The 22,273-nt window shown below is 54.9% G+C and overlaps 7 protein-coding genes across 7 annotated transcripts; 3 read left to right on the top strand and 4 right to left on the bottom strand.

Annotated features, from left to right (window-relative positions):
* The first annotated feature begins 197 nt into the window (after positions 1 to 197).
* Positions 198 to 4,111, top strand: J3D65DRAFT_639128 (P-loop containing nucleoside triphosphate hydrolase protein). The gene is made up of 6 exons (XM_066801682.1): positions 198 to 375; positions 425 to 445; positions 512 to 1,443; positions 1,532 to 3,082; positions 3,133 to 3,868; positions 3,941 to 4,111. Exons 1-5 carry the CDS (start codon positions 313 to 315, stop codon positions 3,830 to 3,832), a joined length of 3,267 nt encoding a protein of 1,088 aa, XP_066650741.1. The 5' UTR covers positions 198 to 312; the 3' UTR covers positions 3,833 to 3,868; positions 3,941 to 4,111.
* Positions 4,112 to 4,310: 199 nt separating this feature from the next.
* On the bottom strand, positions 4,311 to 6,659 carry J3D65DRAFT_680778 (uncharacterized protein; the record flags this gene model as incomplete). Its single annotated transcript, XM_066803719.1, has 2 exons — positions 4,311 to 5,980; positions 6,032 to 6,659. The coding sequence occupies 2 exons, from the start codon at positions 6,657 to 6,659 to the stop codon at positions 4,311 to 4,313; spliced, it is 2,298 nt and encodes a 765-aa protein (XP_066650740.1).
* A 1,693-nt stretch (positions 6,660 to 8,352) lies between these two features.
* J3D65DRAFT_606927 (uncharacterized protein) lies at positions 8,353 to 10,320 on the top strand (the record flags this gene model as incomplete). Its single annotated transcript, XM_066798470.1, has 1 exon — positions 8,353 to 10,320. The coding sequence occupies one exon, from the start codon at positions 8,353 to 8,355 to the stop codon at positions 10,318 to 10,320; it is 1,968 nt and encodes a 655-aa protein (XP_066650739.1).
* A 392-nt stretch (positions 10,321 to 10,712) lies between these two features.
* Positions 10,713 to 12,100, bottom strand: J3D65DRAFT_131686 (uncharacterized protein). Its single transcript, XM_066793899.1, has one exon. It carries the CDS (start codon positions 11,843 to 11,845, stop codon positions 11,105 to 11,107), a length of 741 nt encoding a protein of 246 aa, XP_066650738.1. The 5' UTR covers positions 11,846 to 12,100; the 3' UTR covers positions 10,713 to 11,104.
* J3D65DRAFT_131766 (PLAC8 family-domain-containing protein) lies at positions 12,099 to 13,985 on the bottom strand. The gene has a single exon (XM_066793900.1). The coding sequence runs from the start codon at positions 13,762 to 13,764 to the stop codon at positions 12,355 to 12,357; it is 1,410 nt and encodes a 469-aa protein (XP_066650737.1). The 5' UTR covers positions 13,765 to 13,985; the 3' UTR covers positions 12,099 to 12,354.
* Positions 13,986 to 14,270: 285 nt separating this feature from the next.
* J3D65DRAFT_578676 (armadillo-type protein) lies at positions 14,271 to 19,123 on the bottom strand. Its single transcript, XM_066797687.1, has 3 exons — positions 18,943 to 19,123; positions 15,600 to 18,879; positions 14,271 to 15,551 (listed from the first exon to the last, which is right to left on the bottom strand). Exons 2-3 carry the CDS (start codon positions 18,816 to 18,818, stop codon positions 14,754 to 14,756), a joined length of 4,017 nt encoding a protein of 1,338 aa, XP_066650736.1. The 5' UTR covers positions 18,819 to 18,879; positions 18,943 to 19,123; the 3' UTR covers positions 14,271 to 14,753.
* A 152-nt stretch (positions 19,124 to 19,275) lies between these two features.
* J3D65DRAFT_639109 (uncharacterized protein) lies at positions 19,276 to 20,651 on the top strand. Its single transcript, XM_066801681.1, has 3 exons — positions 19,276 to 19,572; positions 19,709 to 20,159; positions 20,210 to 20,651. Exons 1-3 carry the CDS (start codon positions 19,379 to 19,381, stop codon positions 20,384 to 20,386), a joined length of 822 nt encoding a protein of 273 aa, XP_066650735.1. The 5' UTR covers positions 19,276 to 19,378; the 3' UTR covers positions 20,387 to 20,651.
* Positions 20,652 to 22,273: the final 1,622 nt, after the last annotated feature.

Here is a 22,273-nt window from a genome sequence, read left to right as displayed (position 1 = left end):
CAGCTTCAATCGTCGACGCGCGCAGAGCAGAGCGCAGACTGGCTGACAGAGTTGGGGAGTGACGGTGGTGGTGGCAGTAAATGGGCACTGTACTGTAGGGGGGATGGATCCGGTGGTTGTCGGGGGGCGGTGACGGCATTACCCCAGGCCGAATAATTATTTGTCGAATGACTCGTCGCGCCATCGACGACCGCTGCCGTCATTCCTTCACCTTTCATTCCCGCTCCTCACCTCGACCCGCAACTGCACTGCACTGCACTACTGCTGCACCACCTCCGCATACCCCACTTCCACACTATCGTCTCCCTCGCCATGCCCGTCGTCGGCCCTGAGAGGCTCGTGGCCCTGCAGCAGGCCCAGGAAGGCATCCGAAACGTGCGTCGGTCCCAGTCCTCGACAAACTTCTCGCCGCTGACATGTCCAGATTTGCATCCTTGCCCACGTTGTACGTTTTTAGAAAACAGGCTCGCCATCCATTGCTTGATTCACGCTGACATGACTGGAATCAAAGGACCATGGCAAAACATCCCTCACAGACGCCCTCATCGCCACAAACGGCATCATTTCGCCCAAGCTGGCTGGCAAAATCCGCTATCTTGACTCGCGCCCAGACGAACAGCTGCGCGGCATAACCATGGAGTCCTCCGCAATCTCTCTCTACTTTTCGCTTATGCGCCGCCAATCCCCAGACGCCGAGCCCGTGAAGCAAGAAAACTTGATAAATCTGATAGACTCCCCCGGACACATCGACTTCAGCAGCGAAGTATCTACCGCATCGCGACTTTGTGATGGTGCCGTTGTCCTCGTAGATGCCGTCGAAGGCGTATGCAGTCAGACTGTAACGGTGCTGCGACAGTCGTGGGTAGAGAAACTCAAGCCGCTCCTCGTCATCAACAAGATGGACAGGCTAGTCACCGAGCTCAAGATGAGCCCTTCAGAGGCGTACACACATCTAAGCAAGTTGCTGGAACAGGTGAATGCTGTCATGGGCAGCTTTTTCCAAGGTGAGCGTATGGAAGATGACTTGAAATGGCGAGAAAAGATGGACCAGCGCATCAGCGACAAGGCACAAGAGCGCGCCGATGCTGCTGATGACGCCGACATCCCGTCCGAGGTTACCTCCGAGGCTGCTTACGAGGAAAAGGATGACGAGGACATTTACTTTGCTCCCGAGAAGAACAACGTCATATTTAGCAGCGCCATTGATGGCTGGGCCTTCACGGTCAAGCAGTTTGCCGCTTTATATGAGCGAAAGCTTGGTATAAAACGAGCTGCCCTCGAAAAGGTGCTTTGGGGAGACTATTACTTGGATCCCAAGTCCAAGAAAGTTCTCAGCTCAAAACACTTGAAAGGGAGATCGCTAAAGCCCATCTTTGTCCAACTGGTGCTCGAGCAAATATGGGCCGTGTACGAGGCCACGACAGGTGGTGACAAAGGGAAGGGGTGCGTGGACTTTCCTTTCCTCTTACATGCGCTGCGCTGTAGATATGCTCTTGAATATAGAAACACGACGCTTATTCTTCTTATCCAGTGACCCTGCCCTGCTCGAAAAGATCACAAAAGGCCTGGGGATAAATCTTCCTCCTCACGTACTGCGCGCTCGCGATCCACGCGCTCTCCTGACGGCCATCTTCGCCGCATGGCTCCCTCTGTCTACCGCCGTCCTGGTCTCCGTCATTGAACATCTCCCCTCGCCTCCAGTCGCGCAAGCAGCGCGGATGAAGGACATTATCGACCAATCCCCCGGCGGCGATCATGTCGATCCAAAGATTACCGATGCAATGGTCAACTTCAAGAAGGACAAGAACGATCCCGTCGTGGCCTACGTCAGCAAAATGGTCGCCATCCCGCAGTCCGAACTTCCCGAGAACAAGAAACGCTCAGGTGCAACGCTGTCTGCCGAAGAAGCTCGCGAACTTGCACGCAAGAAACGTGCGGAGTTCGCACGTGCTCAAGCCCTGCAAACCGGCGCCGACGACGATGAAGTATCTGCCATGACTGAAGCACTTGGAGTGACATCCGTCATTAGTGCAGACGGCCCTCAAGGCGAGGTCGAGGAAGAAGAGAAGAACGAGGACCCTGAACATCTGATTGGATTTGCTCGACTCTACTCCGGTACTATCTCTGTCGGTGACGAGATCTATGTTCTGGGCCCAAAGTCAAGCCCTGCGCACCCGAACGCGACTCCCGAGCCTCAGCGTGTAACCATTACTGCGCTTTACCTCCTCATGGGCCGCGGCCTTGAGCCCCTCACATCCATCCCCGCTGGCTGCGTCTTTGGAATCGGTGGTCTCGCTGGACACATTCTCAAAAACGGCACGCTCTGCAGCCAGCTCCCAGGCGCACCCAACCTTGCTGGCGTGAGCTTGCTGGCACAGCCTATCGTTCGCGTAGCGTTGGAACCAGAGATCCCGACGGACCTTTCGAAGATGGTGGCCGGATTGAAGCTGCTGGAGCAGGCGGATCCGTGCGTCGAGTACGAGGTGCTCGAGTCGGGCGAGCATGTCATTTTGACGGCTGGAGAGCTGCACTTGGAGCGCTGCTTGAAGGATCTGAAAGAACGCTTCGCCAAGTGCGAAGTGCAGGCCGGCGCACCCATTGTGCCGTACAGAGAGACCATTGTTGCTGCGCCCGAGATGAATCCCCCGCGGGAAAAGGACTTGCCCAGAGGTACCGTCGAGGCAGTCACAACGAGCAAGCAGTTGACCGTTCGACTCCGGGTCAGGCCGCTACCAGCCGCCGTGACGGAAATTTTGGCCAAGAACGTTGGCGCGGTCAAGAAACTGTACGCCGAGAGGAGAGCCAAAGAAGAGGAGAGGAGAAAGGGCCACGATGCAGATGTGGCAGAGGGTGTGGAGGCGGATGCAGGTGTCGAAGAAAAGGCCGGACTTGAAGATGTCCTCGCCGGTGGTCAAGTTCTCAGTGAGAGCGAGCTGAAGACGCAGTTGCAGGAGGCATTCAAGAAAGTCCCTGAAAAGGACAGGGAAGCGTGGAAGGGCGCCGTGGACAACATTGCCGCGTTTGGACCTCGCAGAATCGGTCCCAATCTGTTGATCGACCAGACTGGCGCGCTGCCGCATGTGTAAGTGTCTTCACACAATTATGTCTCACTGCTGTTGCTGACAATTTTAGGCTCAACCCTGACGCCGAAGCCCCCGTCCCTTCTTCCATTGAAGAAACCGTCACATCCCATGATTTCAGCGACAAAATCGCCTACGCCTTCCAGCTCGCCACGTCCCAAGGCCCACTCTGCAACGAGCCAGTCCAAGGCATCGCCGTTACCATCGAATCCATCAGCCTCGCATCCGACGACGCGACGCTCAACCGGGCGGCGCTGGGTCGCCTGACGGGCGAAGTCATCAAGGCGGTGCGCAGCGGGATCCACACGGGCTTCCTCGACTGGTCGCCGCGCATGATGCTGGCCATGTACAGCTGCGAGATCCAGGCGTCGACCGAGGTGCTGGGCCGCGTCTACGGCGTCGTGACGCGGCGGCGCGGGCGCATCGTGTCCGAGGCCATGAAAGAGGGCACGCCCTTTTTCAGCATCACGGCACTGCTGCCCGTCGCCGAGGCGTTCGGCTTCTCCGAGGAGATGCGCAAGCGCACCAGCGGCGCGGCGCAGCCGCAGCTCGTCTTTGTTGGCTTTGAGATGCTCGACGAAGACCCGTTTTGGGTCCCGTTCACCGAGGAGGACTTGGAGGATTTGGGTGAGCTTGCGGACAAGGAGAATGTTGCCAAAAAGTACATGGAGGGTGTCAGGAGGAGGAAGGGCTTGTTTGTCAACAGGAAGATTGTGGAGCATGGTGAGAAGCAGAAGACATTGAAGAGGTAAATTAGCAGGTCTGCTGGTTAGGAAGAAAGGTAGCAGGTCAGTATTCTGTTCGGGATCACGTCAAAAGCCGTAGTTTCTCCGGAGCGCCGCTGACTTGCAGTTCACTAGACGCAATTTGGCGTTAATCAGAGCTTTTCCTAGATCTTTTCACGGTGTCAGAATGCTTCCTGAATGTCGCCATGGATGGTGTCATAAGGCTCCTCCTGAGGCTCTGTCTCATTGTCTCTGAACATCTCCCGAAACAATGCTGATTGTCACAACAGATCACTGGAATAGCGGATCACATCTGTGCTTTTCAACTGTATTTTTTATTTTCTGAACTGACTACTAGGACCAAAGGGGAGAGTTGCCAAAGCGACTGAATGCTCCATGGGGGTATCAAACAAGGGGACCAGAAGAGAACCAGAGACCAGCGGACACCAGGAGAGCGGAGGCGTCCTCCGATCCAACAAAAGGCCAAACCCCATCACCCCCACCCTCACAACCAGGTCTCCTCCTCCTTCGCACCCTTGCGGCTGCGGTCAACGTCGTCCAGGAACTCCATGAAGGTCTCCATGGAGGGAACCTTCCGGAGGAACTCCTCCATCTTGACGAGCTGGGGGTCGCGGTGCTTGTACAAGACCTCCAGGTGCGCCGAGTTGAGCTCCTTGAGCCTGTCCTCGTACTCCATGGCGAGCATCATGTCCTCCCACTTGTCCTCCTTGTCGGAGTCGCCGTCGTCCGAGGCGAAGTCGAGCATGGGCTCAGGGTTCTCCTCGTTCAAGTTGGGAAGGCACGCCGGGTACTTCGGGATCAGCTCGGGCGGCGCCACCCACGCATTTTCCCAGTCAAGAATGCCAGTAATCTCGCCACGTTCGTTCACCAAGATGTTATCCTTCGACAAGTTGAAGTGTCCCAGACGCGTCTGACCCGGAACAACCTCCTTGCTGCTGGTGAGGAGGTACAGGATGCTCTGAAAAGCATCGCAGAAGGTGGGCAGGAGCTGCAGGTCGTCAAACGTGTAGGTTGGTGGAGGCAGGAATTCCCAGGGTCCATCCTCTTTGGGGTCGCTCGACTTCAGCTTCTTCTGGACCAGGTCCTTCATGGTACCATTTTCCTCGGTCTTCTTTGGCTCGGCCTGCGAAGGAAACCAGTGCTTCAGGCGCTCCTTCTGGCGACGGTCTTTGGCCTCGATGTTGAGGACCGCAATCTGAGCAGTGTAGAAGTCGTAGAGGTTTCTGTACGGGCCTCGAGGGACTGCGTAGTCGACGCGCATGTCTCGGGTCAAGTGGGGCTCAGTGCAAATGTCGACGAAGTACGAGTTGAAATCTCCGTCGGGCTTCGTGAAGTCGCGGTAGAGGCTGCCAATGTCGCTGAAGGCCAGATTCGAGAGCTGGTCGACGCAGTCGGCGACGCCGCGGGCAAAGGTCTTCTTTGCTTCAAAGCTGAGCTCCCTTTCGACCATGGCATAGGGCCTGCCCCCGCCGCTCTCCACCATCATATACTCCATACCAAGAGGATTGTTCAGGTTGACGTCGTGGCAAACAACCGCCGGGACAGGAATGTTGGTGCTCTCCTTCACGTACATCATGGTCGCGACCACGGACTTGAGCTTGTACTTGGGAAAATGCGGGAGAGCGCAACAGATGCGCCACTCTCGGTAGGCGTTGGTGTCGACATGGAAAGCTCGGACGATATACGAACGCATCCACGAGTCGTCGCCACCAGGGTAGACCTTGACGTAATGACGTTCCAAAGCAAAATCGGTCATGAGAAATGCATTCATGGCGACTTTCCTGGCATTTCCCAACTCCGGCTCGGCCTTCCACACAGGCTCAGCTCTGTCGAGGCCGCGGTGGTACTTGTAGGCCAACTTGGACTTCAGCGCCCAGGCCGTGTGCGGTGGTTTTTCGAACTTGGGGCGAGCAGGCTCCGGCACGCGATACTCTTCGGGTTGAATCAGAGGGAGCTTCCTGCCATCATCGTACGCTGGCTTCGTTCGTTCCAAACTCCACTGTCCTGGACTCTCTTGGACGATATCCCACCTCGCTGGACGCCATTCCGCGGTCACCTCCGGCGGACGATGGGAACGCTTCATGTTGGGCGGGAGGAAAATGTAAGCAACACCCCGGGTGGCCTTTGGAGGAGGAGTCTGGTCGAGAGCTTGACCTGAAGCAGCATTAGCATCTTTGTCGCCGAAAGAGTTGCAGATTCACTGACCTTCAGCCAGGTTGGGAAGCCTGTTCGTCTTGGATGGGGTCGCCACGCTGGTGTCCGGGCGGTAATAGCAGGATGTGCGTCCTTGCTGTGGAGAAAGCTTCCAGTCTTCTTGGTAGGTGTTTCCCGAGACGATCTGCCCTGGCATGGGTGGCATGGGAGGAATGTCTGCAGTTGTGGCCGCGTTGCGAGCGTCGGCGAACAGTGATTTGCTGCTCTTCTTGCTGAAGAGGCCCTTGACCTTGGCCTTGAACTTTGAGTGGCCGGCGTCCTTCGAATCTTGGCTGAGTCGACAGTCCTCGCAAGAGTCTGTGATTTCACTGGGAGCGTTCTTGCGCGTGCATGCAGGGCAGCGGTGGTAACTGTCGACACCTGTGGGCGGCGTCGAAAAGCTTGGTCTACCTGTGTCAGAGGTCGGCTGCGAGTAAGCAGAGCCAGTGGTCTTTCGACTCAAGGGCGCCGCGGCGCTGGTCTCGGTAGACTTGGGTGTCCATGGCAAGTCGTTCGCATAGAAGGACGTCTTGATTGGGGTTTGGTGCTTTGAAGCTGCTGGCGACTTCGCACTCGCCGGAGAGCTGACGGCGTCATGAAACGACGCGTCCATCATCTTGTCAGGCTTCTTCTTCGACATCGCGACTTTGACAAAAACGACAACAACTGGAGGCCAACGACTGTACGCAAAATGACGCGTCTATCTTGAACGGTTGGGTGGTGGTGGGGAGAGCAGTGTGGAATGTTGGTGACGGAGAAGTAGAAGGAAGCTCACTTGCTCACGACGATGTGATGAAGAGGTGCAGACCAGATGGGGGAATCAGATGTCCCTTCAACCTGCACGTGATCAAGCATGGTCCTGAGATGGACTGCAGTCGAAGTGTTTATTTCCCACGGTGTGAACATGGTCCGTGCCCTAGGCGGGCTGGGTCTTTGGGGTCAACGCAGATGGGACTTTTGACAACTCTGACTGGAATCAAAGACGACGAAGTCTCTCTGGATTGACAGCTTCTAGAGTACAAGGACTTGTCGATGCTAGCTGAACGAGGTACGTACGCCGCGGAAGACTCTTTTGAATACCCTGGAACTGCTTGACAGGAATGATTGACTGGGCAAGGTACACGACATGCAGGAAACGACCGAAGATCCAACCAAATCAGGGACCGCCGAAACAAGAAACAACGTTGTGCTCTCCATGAGAGCTCTTGTAACTACCGCCCGGAGAGGCTCCAGGAGCTAGCTCTGCGATGCTTTCGAAGGCGTCGATTTGGAGGGTCCTGTTGCCCTGGGCACGGAGTTCAGTGGGGTAAAGGATCACGGGTGGTATAGAATCAAAGTATTTTGGTAAAGCCCTCATGATTTGCAGTCCAGACTGACCTGCGTTGCAGATTCGCAAGAAGGGCCCGAGAGAGAAAGCCCGAACTACCAAATCATCAACCTTGGACCTGAAACTTGTCAACCCGGCTTCTAACGATGTCTCCAGAGCATTCTGCTTCCTTTTAAACAACTTCCACGGGAATAATCGTCGCAGTTCGGAACTGACAAGCTTCAAACGAGTCTCAGAAGATCCATCCCTAGAGAGCTGTACAGGAAGCAAGCTAACAAGATATAGCGCGAGATTGCCAAAACTCTGGACATTGTCATGGCCAAATTTGGTTGGTGGCCCTTCGAGAACCGTGCAGGTGCCTTGCTTTGCCTGAAAAGGCTGACATTCAAAGTCAAGGACCGAGGTTTTTCACTGTCCAATCGCAAAGCAAGTTGTACAAGAGCGGATCCCCGCAGCCTTGCTCAACGCCTCAAATCCCCGGTCTCTATGCGATGTCAACGAATCAGCTAAGAATCGTATTTCTCGGCATTCTGAATAATCATTTGCGCAGCGATCCACGCATGCCCCGGCTGAGGATATTTGACAAGGCTGAGATTTTGCTTACCGACCTCGACGAAACCTTTCAAGTCTTCATCGCCCAACACCTTTCTGGATGCAACTTGTCCCTGTGCGGAATGTCGGCTTCCACAGAAGGGCACTTACAACCGCCATCCACGTACAGCTTCGTCTCCACCAGGACGCCATCGCCCACTCCATCTTCGACGGGCTCGGGCTCGGGGTCAGTGCAGCCTCCAATAGACGAAACCGAGCTCGAGACCTTGCCTCTCAACCGAACCAAGGGCTCTGACGATCTCAAACATAAAAGGTGATCGTTTCCGCGAGTTGAGTAGTAGCATGAGCTGAAGTTCAAGTGCTTCCTAGGCCAAATGGGAAAGGATGGCGTTGGTCTACTCCCAGCGCCCTGAGACTCAAGGCCTTGCTGGTGGTTTTTCTCAGGAGTATTCGAATGGTGTTCCTGGCAGCCATCGGCCCTTGGAAGAGTACACAAGAGCAGCCAAAAGTCGCAATTTATCAACAGTGGCTTCCAGCGTTCCTGGCTTTGAGCGTCCACGTCATACCTCTTGCCGCTGCATTGACCATGCTGTCAATCAACTTTCGCATCACGGCGTCAACAACGGAAGTCTCAACCACATCACTACAGTACCTCGCAAAAGCCTTGGAGTTGGTGACACAAGCATCAATCAGCGCAGTGGCATTGACGTATCTCCAGAGAGATTACACAAGTAGCGATGGTGTGCCGTTTGGCGCAATCACGGCGGGACTTCAACTCAACAGCCTGAGCTATCTTTGGTCACTTGATTTCTTTGGGTCACTTTGGTCTCCAGCCTTTCCTCTCCGCCGTAAACTTACTTTTGCTGTCTTCATTCTCTTCGCCACGCTCCTCACTGCGACTGTGGGCCCCTCCATTGCAACATGTTTAATCCCCAGGCCAGTATATCTCTCTGGCAAATACTACCCCCTGGATCCCAAGAGCACCATTTATCCTCAACGGATTGAAACATCAGGCTCGCCAGATCACTGCGAAATTGTCAATCAGACCTTAACTGTTGCTCAAAGCTACAACCGTTCCAACATCATTTGTCCTTCCGAAGGATGGGAATCTCTGGGCCAGCTCATTACGACCGCGATCACCAAAGACAGGACAGATGAGGAATACTTGGCCTCGTTCAGCACAAAGGCTTCGTACAGATACAAAATCAGCAGTCAAAAAGCCAACTCGACAAGACTGGGGCCTGAACTTCAAAATATTTCGAACAAGTTGGAAAATTTACGCGGTTACAGTGTAAAACAGTTTCCTAAACGCTCCATTCTTTTGGCTGCCCCTACATGGTTCACGCTTTCCGTCCAGAACACTCTGCGCTTGTTTTCTCCGGGCAGCGGACAATTTCGGAAGAGACTACCACTCAAAATTTCGCTTCGAGCACTCTCCCCCGTCGCGGTCTCTTTCTGTCAAAAACCAGACAATTCGACGCGCCAGGATGGCTCACTGCCAGCTGATTCTACATTATTCCAATTCGAAAACCCTTTCACGAATGAACCTTCCACTGTGGGGTTTCCAGAAACAGCAGGCTACACAGCAAACGATCGCACTTGGAAGATCAGCTGGTCTCATGCCAATGGATCCAACATTTCAATCATCGCGTTGCTCTCCAACTGGACGGAGTCGGGCTACAGAAGGCACATGGTGTGTCCTGTCATTGCTGGATGGGCCGATAGCACCCAAACAATTACAGAGAATGGGTATCCGGATGTCAGCGATGTACACTGGGCTAGAGAGGCTGTCGAGATCTCAGAAGACTGGGCAAGTCTCTTGGCTCCCAGCTTCGGTGATTCAAATTCCTCCGTCATTGATCAGTTGGGACAGATAATATCCTTTGTTCCATATCTCCAACGTTACAATGGGGGCGACCTTGGATACTCGAGCTACTTCTCTGACACTCACAGTCTAATCGTGTCAGGAATGGTGGTAAATGGTATGAGTGGCCATGGTCACAAGCAATTTTCCTCAATAGGTTATTGGCGAAAGTCGAATGCCTCAACATACAGCATCTCTTACCAAAGTTACTACGACGGGCCTGCCGCGTACTCCAGTCAAGGGCTTTCAGTAAAGCTATCCCTCGCAGTCCTGGTCAGCTACGTCGCATACACACTGGCATTTATCATCTTCTCGATCGGGTTCAACAGAACCGCATCTTCGGCCTGGGACTCCATCTCCGAACTCACTGCTCTGGCGCTCCTTTCAAAGCCACCCGAAAAGAGTTTGAAAAACACGAGAGCTGGAATCGAGACAGTGGAATTGTTCAAACGACAAGTCCACATTCGGGTCGTCGAGAACGACAATCTGGAAATTGTTTTCAAGGAGGAGGACCCCAACAGGAAAACCGAATCGATTGTGAAGAACAAGGCGTATTGACCGCTTGGGTCCAGACTTTGGTCCTCTTGTCGGACTGAGAGATTTAGAATCAAAATCATGGAGAGAGCAAGCACTGGTGCGGAATGAGGCAGTGTGTGATCTGTTCAAGTTTTCGAAGGACCGACATGCGACTACACTGCAAGTAATAGAAAGAAAATGAAGCTTTGCACGGTTCCAATACCTCCATCCTGCCGCTTCGTCACTCAAGAGATGACACAAAGCCAGACACAAGTTTGGACAAGCACAAGAGATCAAGGGCACATTTACAACATGGTTCCCTACCAAAAGAAGGAATGGGACCCGTACTGAACATCATTTCGGTCCTTCAAGTCCAGCAAAGACTTTGGAGGCTCTCTCCTCTTTCATCCAACACACCGGGGACAGCCTCACACCAACCCAGCGATCAATGACTCCCACAGCCTGCATCGCGACAAATGGAAACTCCGACCCCTCTCTCAAGCCCCCATAGCAGTAACACATCCATCGCATCCCTACAAACAGCAACCGCAGTCTCTCACCCTTCCCTTCCAAGCCCCTCGGCTCCCCAAAACGGCAACCAGGTAGGCAGGCTAATGGGCAGCCACGACCCAAAAGCGACAAAGCAGCAGCCTCGACATCGACCGTTGCAACCCCGCGTAGCACGAGTGTCTTTGACGCAAGCACAGCAAAGCCCCACAGCGCGACTGTAACCGCAAAGACCAATTTCGGCTCGTCTCTTTACTCGCGTGCTTGTCCAGGCCGTCGCAGTAGCAAGGTAAGGCAAGGCAAGGCAAGGCTTCGCACGTCATCGCATCACAGACCGTCCAGTACAGCCCCCGCACGACCTATCCTTCCTGCCTGCAACACAGCCAAACCCTCCATTTGCCTGTAAGCCTACTGTGCTCACCATCCCTCCCTCAATCGACCCAGTCGCGCCTGCGCAGCAAGGCCCAACAGCATCGTGTGCGACAACAGGCGACGAGCAGAGACCAAACGCGTGCGCGTGCGCAGCCTCAAAGCAGCAAGCGAGGGCGTGCCGAGCCGGACGGAGCGGAGGGGAAGGGACACATATGCATGTCAGCAAGCAAGCGTGGGCTCTGTGCGCTGACACCGGGGATCTTAAGAATAGCGATAGCGGGCGCTGCGGGTTGCGTGTGTGGGGCGGTGCAGGACAAGGCGACAAGGCGGGGCTTTGGTGTTTGTCTTTTGTCCCTCGTTTTGTGTCGGTCTGTTTTTGTGTGTGGCTGGCTGGCTTGCTGGCGGATAGGTAGGGAGGTAGGAGCGTAGGTGGGGGGCGTAGGTCGTGCACGCTGTGGCAGGCTGAGCTGGGCTGGGCTGATCCGTCGGAGAATTTGGCGTTGTGCTTTTGGCGTTGTGCTTTTGGCGTTGTGCTTTTGGCGTTGTGCTTTTGGCGTTGTGCTTTTGGATGTTGGGCGTGTTGTACAGAAGGAACCAGGCTGATGGTGACAGTGACGTAATGAGTGCGCTGAGAAAGGAAGCAGCGAAGTGAGACCAAGAGTTGCGAAAACGATTCTGGAACATACATAGGAGAGAACCGTCGCTGCACTGTACTTGGAAGCGAGAAACGGAGATGCGTCTTTCGTGTGACTCTGTGTCTTATTGATCTAATCTGCAGAAGAAAGGATTTAGACGAGTAGAAGTTGTGGGAATGAAATCGAGGGTATATAAAGAGAGATGATGGGCTCCTGGCTGTGAGGGGAGCCGACAGACAATGAAATGAGAAGCTTTGCGCTGTGTGGTGCGGTATCGAGTATTGGAGTAATCTGTAGAAGTGCGTGATGAATGAAGTGGCAGCTCCCTGAGCGGATCTGGCCGTTGTGAGAAACGAAAGCTCCCCAAGTGCGGCCGCGGTGACGAACGACAGGTCCCTGGGTCCGTTGGCGGTGCCAGAATTCTTCTTCTTTTTCAATACCCGCTGCGATAATAATCGCGGTTCGTGTCTGATATTTGTTTACCAGCTATTCATCTTGATCCTGGCTGACATCCGTATCCTGAAAAGTCGTTGCTGAGCCATGGATTGAGTCTTCCGTTGTATCAAGGGTGTGCATATCGCATCATCTCTTCCCTCTCGTACACAGTCGGGCCGCTTGCAGGACCAGCCCATCGCCGATTGCTCTCCTCTCGATCTCTGACTTCCCTCTCGTTTTGTATAACGGCGCAGCAACAACAGCAGCACGCCTTGACCGAGTCGGAGAAGACATTGCCTTCCAGATGGTAAAGGTGCCGTAACCGCGTGCGGTGGAAAAGTGGAAACATGCCTTTGGGCATATTAGAACCGCGAACAGGGACCATCAAGGGAGGATACGTACCGCAAAAGGCGCAAGCAATAGTCGCAGCCATTGCCGCGCATGACCCGTTGAAGCTGCTCCATCCAAGCAAGTCTGTAGGATCCTTCTTCTCGTTCTTGCGGCGCAGTCGGAACGCCGTTTTGCCAAACAGGATACACGGGCAAAAAACTCCGGTCAGACATGTGCCGCAGTCCGCAGAGCACTCGCACATCGAGTGCTTCCACTCCTGTTGGCTTCCTGGGTTTGAGAGGTCCATGTTAGGATGCATGATTTGACCGGGTTGGTGCAGTTGCAGCGGCAGACCATTGGGGCCCACAGGGTTATCTGGCGAGAATATTGGCTTGGGCTGTGACATGGGCTGGTATGTGCCATACGGATCTGTTGGTGATTTTGGGGCTAGGTGGGGCGCGTCTACCTCGTCGTCTTGTCCGTTCTTCAGTGGGATTGGTCCTGGAGAGCTGGGTGCCGCGCCGTACGGTGGTTGTTGTTGGTGTGGTGGAGGAGACTGCGGCGGCGGCGGCGTGAAGACATTTCGAGGCGAGGTGGGAGCCATACTACTCGTTTGACTGCGCGATGTGACTGAACCCGGGGGAGACCGAGTGCGATCCACGACCGGCGCAAATAATGCTGGGTGCGGTTCCTGAGGTGGTTCCCGGTCGTACTCCTTTGGTAGGTTCACTGGACTCAGTTCTGCGGCACCTGTCTCTTTACACAAACTCGCCGAGAGTCTTTGCGGGGCAGTCGTCCTGACTGGTGTTGGCCCTTCAGAGTCCACAGGCGAGGTTGGTTCGGATTGCGGGATTGTAGGCTCAGTAGGTCGTCGCGCGTGAGAAAAAGATGGCGTCTGCGCAAAAGTAGGTTGCTGATACTCGACAGGGGTTTTCATGTACGAATAGCGATTTTCTCGTGGCGGCACGTCCGTCCGAAGTGAAGGAGATTGCCTTGAGGCCTGTGAATACGCATATTGCGGTTGGTTCGGCTCCTGCAAACGCGGAGACGCCGAGTCGAGTCGAGTAAGCGGGAGGCTTTCATCTTGCGTCAGAGGCAACTGCCACGAGAATCGCTGATTCGATGTTTGCTGGCCGTGTGACTGCAAAGGTATCTGAGGTGCGGGGCCTGGCTGGTAGTAATACTGCTGTCGTTGGCGCGTATCCATTGGAAGAGAGGGACACCCGCAGCGCACTGCAGGAGAGCAAGACCCTGGGAGACCTGGATGATCTGAAGTCGGTGAAGATGGATGGCGCAAGAGACGGCTTTCAAGCAATGACGGTGGATTGTAATGGGGTGTGGCAGCAGACGGGCAAGTCAGCTATATTATGGACGCGCAACCGGAAGTGGCAGCGTTGAGTTGAACCATAGCCAGATAAAGCAAAAGACGTCAGTATAAGCACTAAATCAGCTTGGGCTCAGCCTCATGGTGTTTGAAGAACTGGGGTAAGTAGAGAGAACGCGATGCAGCTGCGGGCCAACAGTCATAAGAATAGCTCAAGCAAGCTTCAGGTTTCGCCCTTGCACCGGCCGAAGCTGCCGTAGGCGTTGGGCGGGCCTTTTTACGGGTCGTCGGACCCCCGAGGCTGTGCCCCCCCTATCCGTCGGCATGTTGTACGGAGTGCGATTGGTGTGCATGAACGAGGGCCCGGCAGCGAGAGAGCTGAAGAGCGGCGTTGAGTGGTGGATGCTGTGCCGCGCACAGCTGGGGGATGTGGCCCGCTCGTTGCTCGTCACGGCGCTTAAGCGCTGCAAGGGAGTGGTGGTAAGTCGTGGCCGGGTTTCCAGAGGGCTGGCACTAGGAACGTGGCAACGCTTCGACCCCAGTCAGGCGCGAGTTTGTCGAGTCGTCATGGCTGCATCAAACAATCTCCAGAGCCTGCCCGTGTCTCGTGAGGCAACCTGATAATCATTGGGAAATTTCCATGGCGCGCGTGTACTCGCCTCGTCCTGCCTGTACCAGAATCAGTAGCAACACAAGTCACATCGGTTCTGTAGCCAAGACAGGTGGGATTTTGTGATGTGAAAATCGCTGTCTTTTGAATCTACAACTGACCCCGTTTTGTAAGTTCTGCCCACTTTAACCCGCAGAATAGTCGCCGATGCTTCTTTGATTCTGATCATGCTCGTTCCTCGTGTCCCACGTGTCGTACCGCCTCAGCGATCCCTCTCAGCCCGAAGCTCGTCCTCGACCGTCTTCAAGTGCAGCGGGTGCTCCTTCCTCACCCAGTCCCAGTAGCTCTGCCAGGCCTTTGCGTACGCCTCATCGGCGTCCTTGCCCTCAATGGTGACTCCTCCAAGACTTAGCTGTTTGTTGATGTCCAGGCTGACTTTGAGGACGCCCTTGGCGCCCTTCTCAATCTTCTCTATCTCCTGCTTGACGGCATTTTCCTTTGGCTTGGTTGAGATGATAGTCTTGAAATGTTCGGCAATCGTGCCCAGACGAAGCTTGGTCTCATCGGGAGCAATGACGACCAACTTGGTCAGCATGAGGTTGCAAAGAAAGCGCACGTCATGTTCGTCCGCGATGCCCGCAATGATGCGCTCGTAGAAGTCGGGGATGTTGAGGCGTGCGGCCGCAGTCTCAAGCAGTGTGTACAGTGTCTCGTACGCAGACTTGCGCACCTCGAGGCCATCGTCAACCTTGTGCTTGAAGGGACCCATTTGAACTTCGCGAATGAGGTCTGGATTGACAAAAGTCTTATTCATTACCAATGGCAGCAGTTCGTTGAGGTGTGGCAAGATAAGCTCTGGCTTGTTGTGGACAGCAGAGCTCATCGTCGTTAGAGCAAGGCGTTGGTTGTCCAGATCCTTCTCTTCAAGCATTTGCGATAGGATGGGAATAACAATGGGGCGAAGAACGTCGTCATAGGCTTCCTCCGTGTCTGCAAATGTGTAGCGGAGGGCGGAAATGACCATGGCTCTGACTTGGCGGTCGTCCAAGGTCATGAATTCCTGGTCTCATGTCAGTGTTGTCCAGCAACATTGCGTTGACTTTCTCACCTGAAGCTTGGGGAGGAACGTCTTCGGGTCGATTATGGTAAGCCTGCCAATGCATTCCGCACCGATCGCCCTGTTGTCCTCTTGCTGAGCTGCGTTGAGGATCTGGGCCCACAAATCTTGGGCAAAAGGCAGGATCTCGGCGTCTGAGGTTCTGTGCTGAAGGATTTCCTTGATGGAATGCAGAAGGAGGTACTGTTTGCTTGAGGGCTGGCCCATTTGAGAGATGATGAAGGGCAGGTAGCTCCTCGCATTGGATGAACCAGCTCTTCCAAGCGCTATGGCAGCAGCCAATGGCACTTGGTCCTTGTCGTTGAAGTGAGCGACAAAGAGTTGGGGGTCAAGAGGCGAATTTGGTCCCAGACGCATGCCAGCCTCACCGAGAACACCCAAAGCTAGCGACTTTCTCTTCTCGTCCACAGCAGTATTCAGTTCATTGACGAAGTCTTGCAATTTGACGTCGATGCCGGCCTTGCTGTAGACCAGTAGCGTGCCAATTACCTTGCCAACCAAGTCAGGGTTGCCAGAGAGTCCAACCTCGACAAGGAGAGCCTTCATCAGCGCACCGCCAGCATTCTTTTCTGCGATGGCGCGCACGAGAGAGAGGAGAGCATCAAGAGCGCTGCCACTGACGGTTACTTTAACGACGCCTTTGAGAGCATCCACCAATTCCGAGTTGACAACGTTGTTCGGATCATTAGCCACGAACGTCGCGAGGATAGTCAGAGCAGGTCCCATGAGGTGCAAGTCATTGGCCTTGATGGGAGTGAGCAACATGTCCTCAATAGCACGCGTGGTTTTGGAGTCGAGAAGTGCTCTTGTGGCTGGGTTGACGACAATTGCACGCAGAGCGATCAAGCTAGCACCACGCAAGGAGCGGCTAACTTTGCGCAACTGAACACCGAGCTCCAGAGAAACGTCCTGAATCCATTCTGGGGAGAAACCGGCGCTGTCCTGAGCGCAACTCACAGCAGCTTCGATTGCACGAACCGAAGCCAAACGGGTGGTCTCTTGCTTCAAACGTTGACTCAGAAGTGCCAGACCTTCTGCTTTTTTCGAGTTGGATAGGAAGTTTTCTGAACCAGAGCTGCGGCCGATGAGGAGACCGAGGACGCGGATCGCACGCTGGCGAGCCTCCAGAACAGCATCGTTCGCAGAAATTCTGTCGACCAGGATGGCATAGAAATGCTCCAGATCAGATTTGACCTCGCCTGAACCGGCAGGGGTCCGAGGAGGCGTAAATGCCTTTACCAGACTCTCAACGGCTGCAAGAGATTCGGCAGAAACCTTGCTGTATCGTTCCTTTGCTGCAGCATCAAGGGCGGGAACAATCTTGGGTAGGAAGGGCCTCAGCAAATCAGCGGCATGAGTGTCAGCAATTGCCTGGATCAGCTGCAGGGCCTCAATGCGAAGAGTGTTCGCCGTCGCAGATGACGCGGAAGAAGCGTTGCTGTGTACACTGCTGGCTTTGGAAGCGTCGACAACTGGGGGGATGATTTGGTCGACATAACTTGACAGGCCGCCGCCTTCGGTTATGACGATATCCTTGAGTAGAGCCATGGAGGCTTGCTTAGAAGGGAGAGTACCCGTCCTGAGAAGTGGAATGACGCCCCTGACAATGTCTGGAACCAGCGCAGCCAGACTCTCTTGTGGCCCAGAGAGAGGTTCGCTCCTTGATGCCTCGACACCGCTGTACAACGCAACATTTGTGCCCATGTCCAACATGCTCGCATCACTGCCCTGTCTCCTCCTCTTCCTAGAAGGAGGGGGACCCATGAGGCCGAGGTTGGATGCTTCTCGTTTGGCGCGAGCCGTCGACACAGCTTCAGGCTTCGATTGCTGAACAAGACGTCCAAGAGTGGCAAGGACCTCGAGACGAACAGTTTCTTCCCTGTCTTTGAAACGTGCTATCAGGGCCGGAGCCACGCGCTTGTACAGTGTGCCATCTTCCAAAAGGTCGCCTTGGCCTCGACTCAGGATCAGAGTATGCAACACCTTGGCGGCAGACTTGCGAACCTTCCAGCTCGTGTCATCTTCGTCGTCAAAGCCACCTTCTTCCTCAAAGTCCTCGTCGTCCAAGTCGGCCGCATCATCGTCGTCCGACTCCATGTCCTCGTCGTCGTCGCTCGCCAGATTAGGGTCGTATTTCAGAAAACGGATACCAGAATCGATGCATTCTTCTGTGAATATGCGCATCTCTTGAGGACACGAAGAAAGGAAGCTTTCCACGGCAATCAGTGCGGCTTCGCGCACTTCGTCCGCCTCGGGGTCGCGCTCTTCCTCGTCGTCGTTGTCTTCGTCGACTTCTTGCAATTCGTCATGGCCCAATGCACTGAAGACAAAGGGAGCCAGGGTCTTGAGGTAAGGGCCGAATCTTTTGGGGTTGGCTCGCGTCAGCGAACTGATGAGGTTGATGTAAATCTTCTTTTGGCTCGGCTCGAGGTGAACATCCTTCAGGGATTCAATGATGGTGGAGACCAGGCCACTCAGACTTGGGTCCGAAAAGTAGCCCGCGAGCGTCGCGATGGCCGTGACGGCCTTCTTTTTCAGCACTGATCCGCTCCGGCGAGTCTGGACGACTTTTAACGATATGTTTTGCAACGCTACAAGTTCCGACTCGTGTAGCATGGGCCCGAAGCATCTTGCAACCTCAATGAGGAGATCAGCAGCCGTGCTGTCGGTTCCCTTGTCGATGTCGTCCTCCAACATGCTCCTGGGAGGCGATGGTAGGGCCTTGTTACCGGTAGGAATGACGACATATCCTGTCAGTCTAGGAATGAGCGCCTTGCTAACCGCTGAGTATGCGCCGTTCACAGCGTTGCTGCGCGGTATGCCTTGCACAGGTCTCGGTAGCGAAATGACAATGTTTCGAAGGGCGAGAGCGGGGATGGAGTTGTCCACGGAGTGGTCGATTGGGACTTGGGAGACCTTGTCCAATAGCGGGGTGATGATCTGCTCGGGCACCTTGGAGACGAACGGTCCAAGACACTTGACGGCCTGGTTCTGGACTGCGGCGCTGGTGTCGTTGAGTGTGTGAAGGAATCCGTCAATCAGCCTGGCTGAGACATTGTAGTCATGCTGCAGGAAAGTCGAATGTGGGCTGGTTATGACATTGTAGAGGTCGCTCAGGGCCATGTACCGAAGGTCGGGATCGGGGTCGTAGAGCTTCCCCAGCAGCTTGCCCGCGTCCTGGACGGAGGGCACCTTGGCGTCGTAGGACATGATGGGAAAGGGCGCGAGAGGCTCGGTCTGGGGGGGTTCAAGGCTCGCGTTCGTTGGCTACCTATGTGTGGTCTTGTCAGTCTTGCCGTGGAGTGGAGCTCGGAGCTGCTCCGGGAAGCTTTACCAACTGCGAGAGGCGGCAGCTCTGGCGCCTAGACAGGCGAGCTGGCGGTAGGGCAGGAGAAGCAGAGGAGGGGAGACTGTAAAGACGGTGTCTGCGTGGATAGTCAGAGTCAGACCCTTGAGCGGGCTCTGGTCAAGGGCGTAATAGATAGAGGTAGAGTAGGTAGTGCGGGTGCTGGAGGCGGCGAGCGCAGCGGGAGCGGGAGCGGACGCGGGCGTCAGAAGGCTTGGCAAGTTCGTCATTCTGGCATGGTCCGGGCGTTCCTGGACGCTCCCGGTCCCTTGCAATAGCCGAGCCAGCCATGACATGATCAAGACGTACCGTACCGATCAGCCTGCTCGTCCATCATCTTCCACGCTCCCGCCCTTCCCATTGAGCACTCATCTCCTTCAGATTTCGTCCCGTCCCATTCAATTGGTGATCCAACAGCTTCATCATGGTCTTCGCCAGGTCCACTAGCTTCCGCGCCTCGTTTGCGTCGCAGGCTGCCCGCTCCGCCAGGAATAGCTTCCGCTCCGCCGGCCAACAGTCTCAGAGATGGCAGCGTTTCGGCCAAAACGCCTCTCGTCGCGCCTACTCCAGCTCTCATGGCGGCCAGTCTGAGAGCAAGCTCAAGAGCGATCTGCCTTGGTATGTATTCATCCAGGAGCGGCAAGGAAAAGATTTATCCGATGTAATCGTCGCTCCGCGCCTCAACGCCTCTGCGAAATCCCGATGTCGGACCCATCCCTCTCGAATGCCCCCAACTGATCATCGTGGACTCCAGGGCCCTCGCTTCCATTGCTGTGACGGTTCCCGGCACCTACTACTTGCTGCAGCCCTCGGAGAGTGGCCACGGTCACGACGAACACCACGGCGAGCACGAAGAAAAGCACGAGGAGGCTCCTGCTGAAGAATCCGAGGAGTCCAAGGAGGAGCCCAAGCAGGAGTCCAAAGAAGAATCCAAGGAGGAGCCAAAGGCCGAATCCAAGGAGGAACCGAAGGAGGAATCTAAGGAGGAAAAGCCTGCCGAGTCCAAGGAGGAGAAGCCCGCCGAATCCAAGCCCGAGCCTCCTCAAGAGGTCAAGGAGAGTGACAAGCCCAAGGAGACTCCCAAGGAGGGTGACGCAACCAAGTCGGAGGACCCTGGCTTGAAGAAGAACACCGACCAGTCCCCCGGCGTAACCGTTGGCGGCGGCGACGCAAAGCAGGACAAGGAGGGCTCCGCGAAGGACACTGTAAGTGTTTGAGAAAGCGCAACGAGAATCAAAGGCTAACCTCTCCACAGCCCACCTCCTCCAAGCCTCCTGTTGAGAACCAGATCTCAGACAAGCAAGAGGGCGTCGCCAACGCCGACACCAAGCACTCCACCGACCCTTCCTCCCAGCACTCCAAGAAGCCCGAGGGCACCGTTGACTCGGCAAAGGACAAGGGAACCGTTGACCCCGAGAAGCCCGCCGCATAGATTTCCTTCTCAACCAGCACGCAGGCAGGAACTTGGAGTCTGACTTGATCGAAAATCCTATTCCGTTGACTGGGTCAGACAGGTCGTTATTCCAAGAGGAGAGGCTGAGAAGGAGAGAGCATCCAGATTCAAGGTGTCAAATTTACGTGCTCCAGAAATCTCACTTGGATGTTCATCATAATCTCTAGTAGCATTGCAGCAGCGTTGGTAGCACAGCTGTCTGGCCGGGCAATGTCTCAATCCGAAAACCTTTTATATCTGGACGAATACCGCGCCTATTCTACCCTGACAGTGATATAAGTCAAGTAAATGCTGGAGGCTAACACATTTTCAGCCTGCAAAGCGGTGTCAAATCAGCCTCCATGGCTCAAGACAGTTCAAGAAGATTTCCATCGCCTGAACGAGGGCCTGCCAGTCACGATCACACCGCTCGAGTTGAGTCAAAATCACCATGCAGCAGCACGGTCATTGCCAACTGCGTCCACCTACCACCTAGGTACCGCAGAAAGAACCACCACGCGACGCCCAGAACACCACGCCGCACCGCCACAGATAGACAGCTCATCTCACCTCCCCACTCCACAGTTATGTGCTTACCCCTAGGCACCCATCTCCAACAAGGCCCACCGCGAATCCTCCCGCCTTTCCGCCCCCCGGCGTCTCCGCCAACCCCCGTGCAACTTTTGTCTCCAAGCGGTCACCGCGGCCGCTGACCGAGGGGATGTGAGGGGAGGGCTGTGACTCATTGATGCTCGTTGCGGCTGACTCGCCAGCTGGCGCTCAGTACGTTGTACGAGGTACGGGTTGTTTGTTTCGCTGGGTGCGGAGGCACGGTAGGTAACTGAATTGCGGACATGGGGGCTTGGTGGTGTGGGAGCCGTGAGTGCATGCCTCTTTGACCGCAAGTACGCTGGACAGTCGCTGACAATACACAGAATCGACGGTGAATCTGTTCCGGGACGGGGAAGCTTAACGCCTCGTACCTATCCTTGAGGAGCCTCCGTGAGCAAATTCGCCGTTTGTTTAACGTGCGAAGGCCTCCCATGACGCGAACAGCTTGTTGGCTAGCCGGTATTCAATGACCTGCTAAGCTGCCTCCGATCGAGCGATGCAATACGACACGATACGCCTGTGGGCGGTCGACGCGAGCGTGGTGCTAGGCTGCAGCGCGTCGGCACGTGTGTGCGCGTGGGGGCGTCTGTGTCTCACCAAGCTGCAGGTTAAATTTCTTGCATGGATTAATTGTGACTGGCCTCTGAAAACAATGTGGTCTAGAAGAGAGGTGGAAAGAGGCATCCTGTTTGCCAAGATTTGCCTATGTAGGCAGGCAGAATAGTTGACGAAGCAAGGAGGCATAAGAGAAGAGTGAGGCAAAGAAAGGCGCACCCATCTACCAGTCGATTTGCCTATGCCATACCTGTACCAACCGATCTCCCCAATTACCCACCAGCCATTATTGCCGGTGTTCACAACCGCACCTTTCCCGCCCGCATGCATACTTACAATTATTTTTATCACGGCTAATCCCAAATCCCGAAGGCGGAAAAAAAAAAAACTAAATGCGAATAGAGACGGCTAAGAGATAAACGGCGCGGCGCCCGCGTCATATTCCGGGACGGACGCTCTGAGCCGCAGCCCAGCCACTGCCATCACCACTGCGTAGAAGAGAGTATACATAGACTCTATATTAGCCGTCTACCTATTTGCTCCGGCCACCTAGCGAGCTAGGTAGCTTTTTGGCTCCACACACACACTTGCACACAAGCATTTAGACAATTTCGTCACACGCATACGCTCATGTGCGTCGCGTGCTTGCTTGCATGCATGCAGCACATACTACACACTATCTTCCTATGCTCTCGCTCGCATACCTTGCATGATCATACT

This window comes from Phyllosticta citribraziliensis (genome assembly GCF_038025025.1).
Source record: "Phyllosticta citribraziliensis strain CPC 17464 chromosome Unknown J3D65scaffold_13, whole genome shotgun sequence".
Taxonomy (NCBI): Eukaryota; Fungi; Ascomycota; class Dothideomycetes; order Botryosphaeriales; family Phyllostictaceae; genus Phyllosticta; species Phyllosticta citribraziliensis.
Note: the sequence above shows the minus strand (reverse complement) of the source record. Positions and strands in the feature narration are given on the sequence as shown.

Excerpts from the sequence above, each read along its gene's own strand:
- J3D65DRAFT_639128 (XM_066801682.1), top strand. The coding sequence starts at position 313 with ATGCCCGTCGTCGGCCCTGAGAGGCTCGTGGCCCTGCAGCAGGCCCAG. Across the intron at positions 1,444-1,531 it reads GGTGGTGACAAAGGGAAGGG|TGACCCTGCCCTGCTCGAAA; the intron begins GTGCGTGGACTT and ends CTTCTTATCCAG. Across the intron at positions 3,083-3,132 it reads ACTGGCGCGCTGCCGCATGT|GCTCAACCCTGACGCCGAAG; the intron begins GTAAGTGTCTTC and ends TGACAATTTTAG.
- J3D65DRAFT_131686 (XM_066793899.1), bottom strand. The coding sequence starts at position 11,845 with ATGTATGTTCCAGAATCGTTTTCGCAACTCTTGGTCTCACTTCGCTGC.
- J3D65DRAFT_131766 (XM_066793900.1), bottom strand. The coding sequence starts at position 13,764 with ATGGATACGCGCCAACGACAGCAGTATTACTACCAGCCAGGCCCCGCA.
- J3D65DRAFT_578676 (XM_066797687.1), bottom strand. The coding sequence starts at position 18,818 with ATGTCCTACGACGCCAAGGTGCCCTCCGTCCAGGACGCGGGCAAGCTG. Across the intron at positions 15,552-15,599 it reads CGTTCCTCCCCAAGCTTCAG|GAATTCATGACCTTGGACGA; the intron begins GTGAGAAAGTCA and ends ACATGAGACCAG.
- J3D65DRAFT_639109 (XM_066801681.1), top strand. The coding sequence starts at position 19,379 with ATGGTCTTCGCCAGGTCCACTAGCTTCCGCGCCTCGTTTGCGTCGCAG. Across the intron at positions 19,573-19,708 it reads CTCAAGAGCGATCTGCCTTG|GGCCCTCGCTTCCATTGCTG; the intron begins GTATGTATTCAT and ends CGTGGACTCCAG. Across the intron at positions 20,160-20,209 it reads AGGGCTCCGCGAAGGACACT|CCCACCTCCTCCAAGCCTCC; the intron begins GTAAGTGTTTGA and ends ACCTCTCCACAG.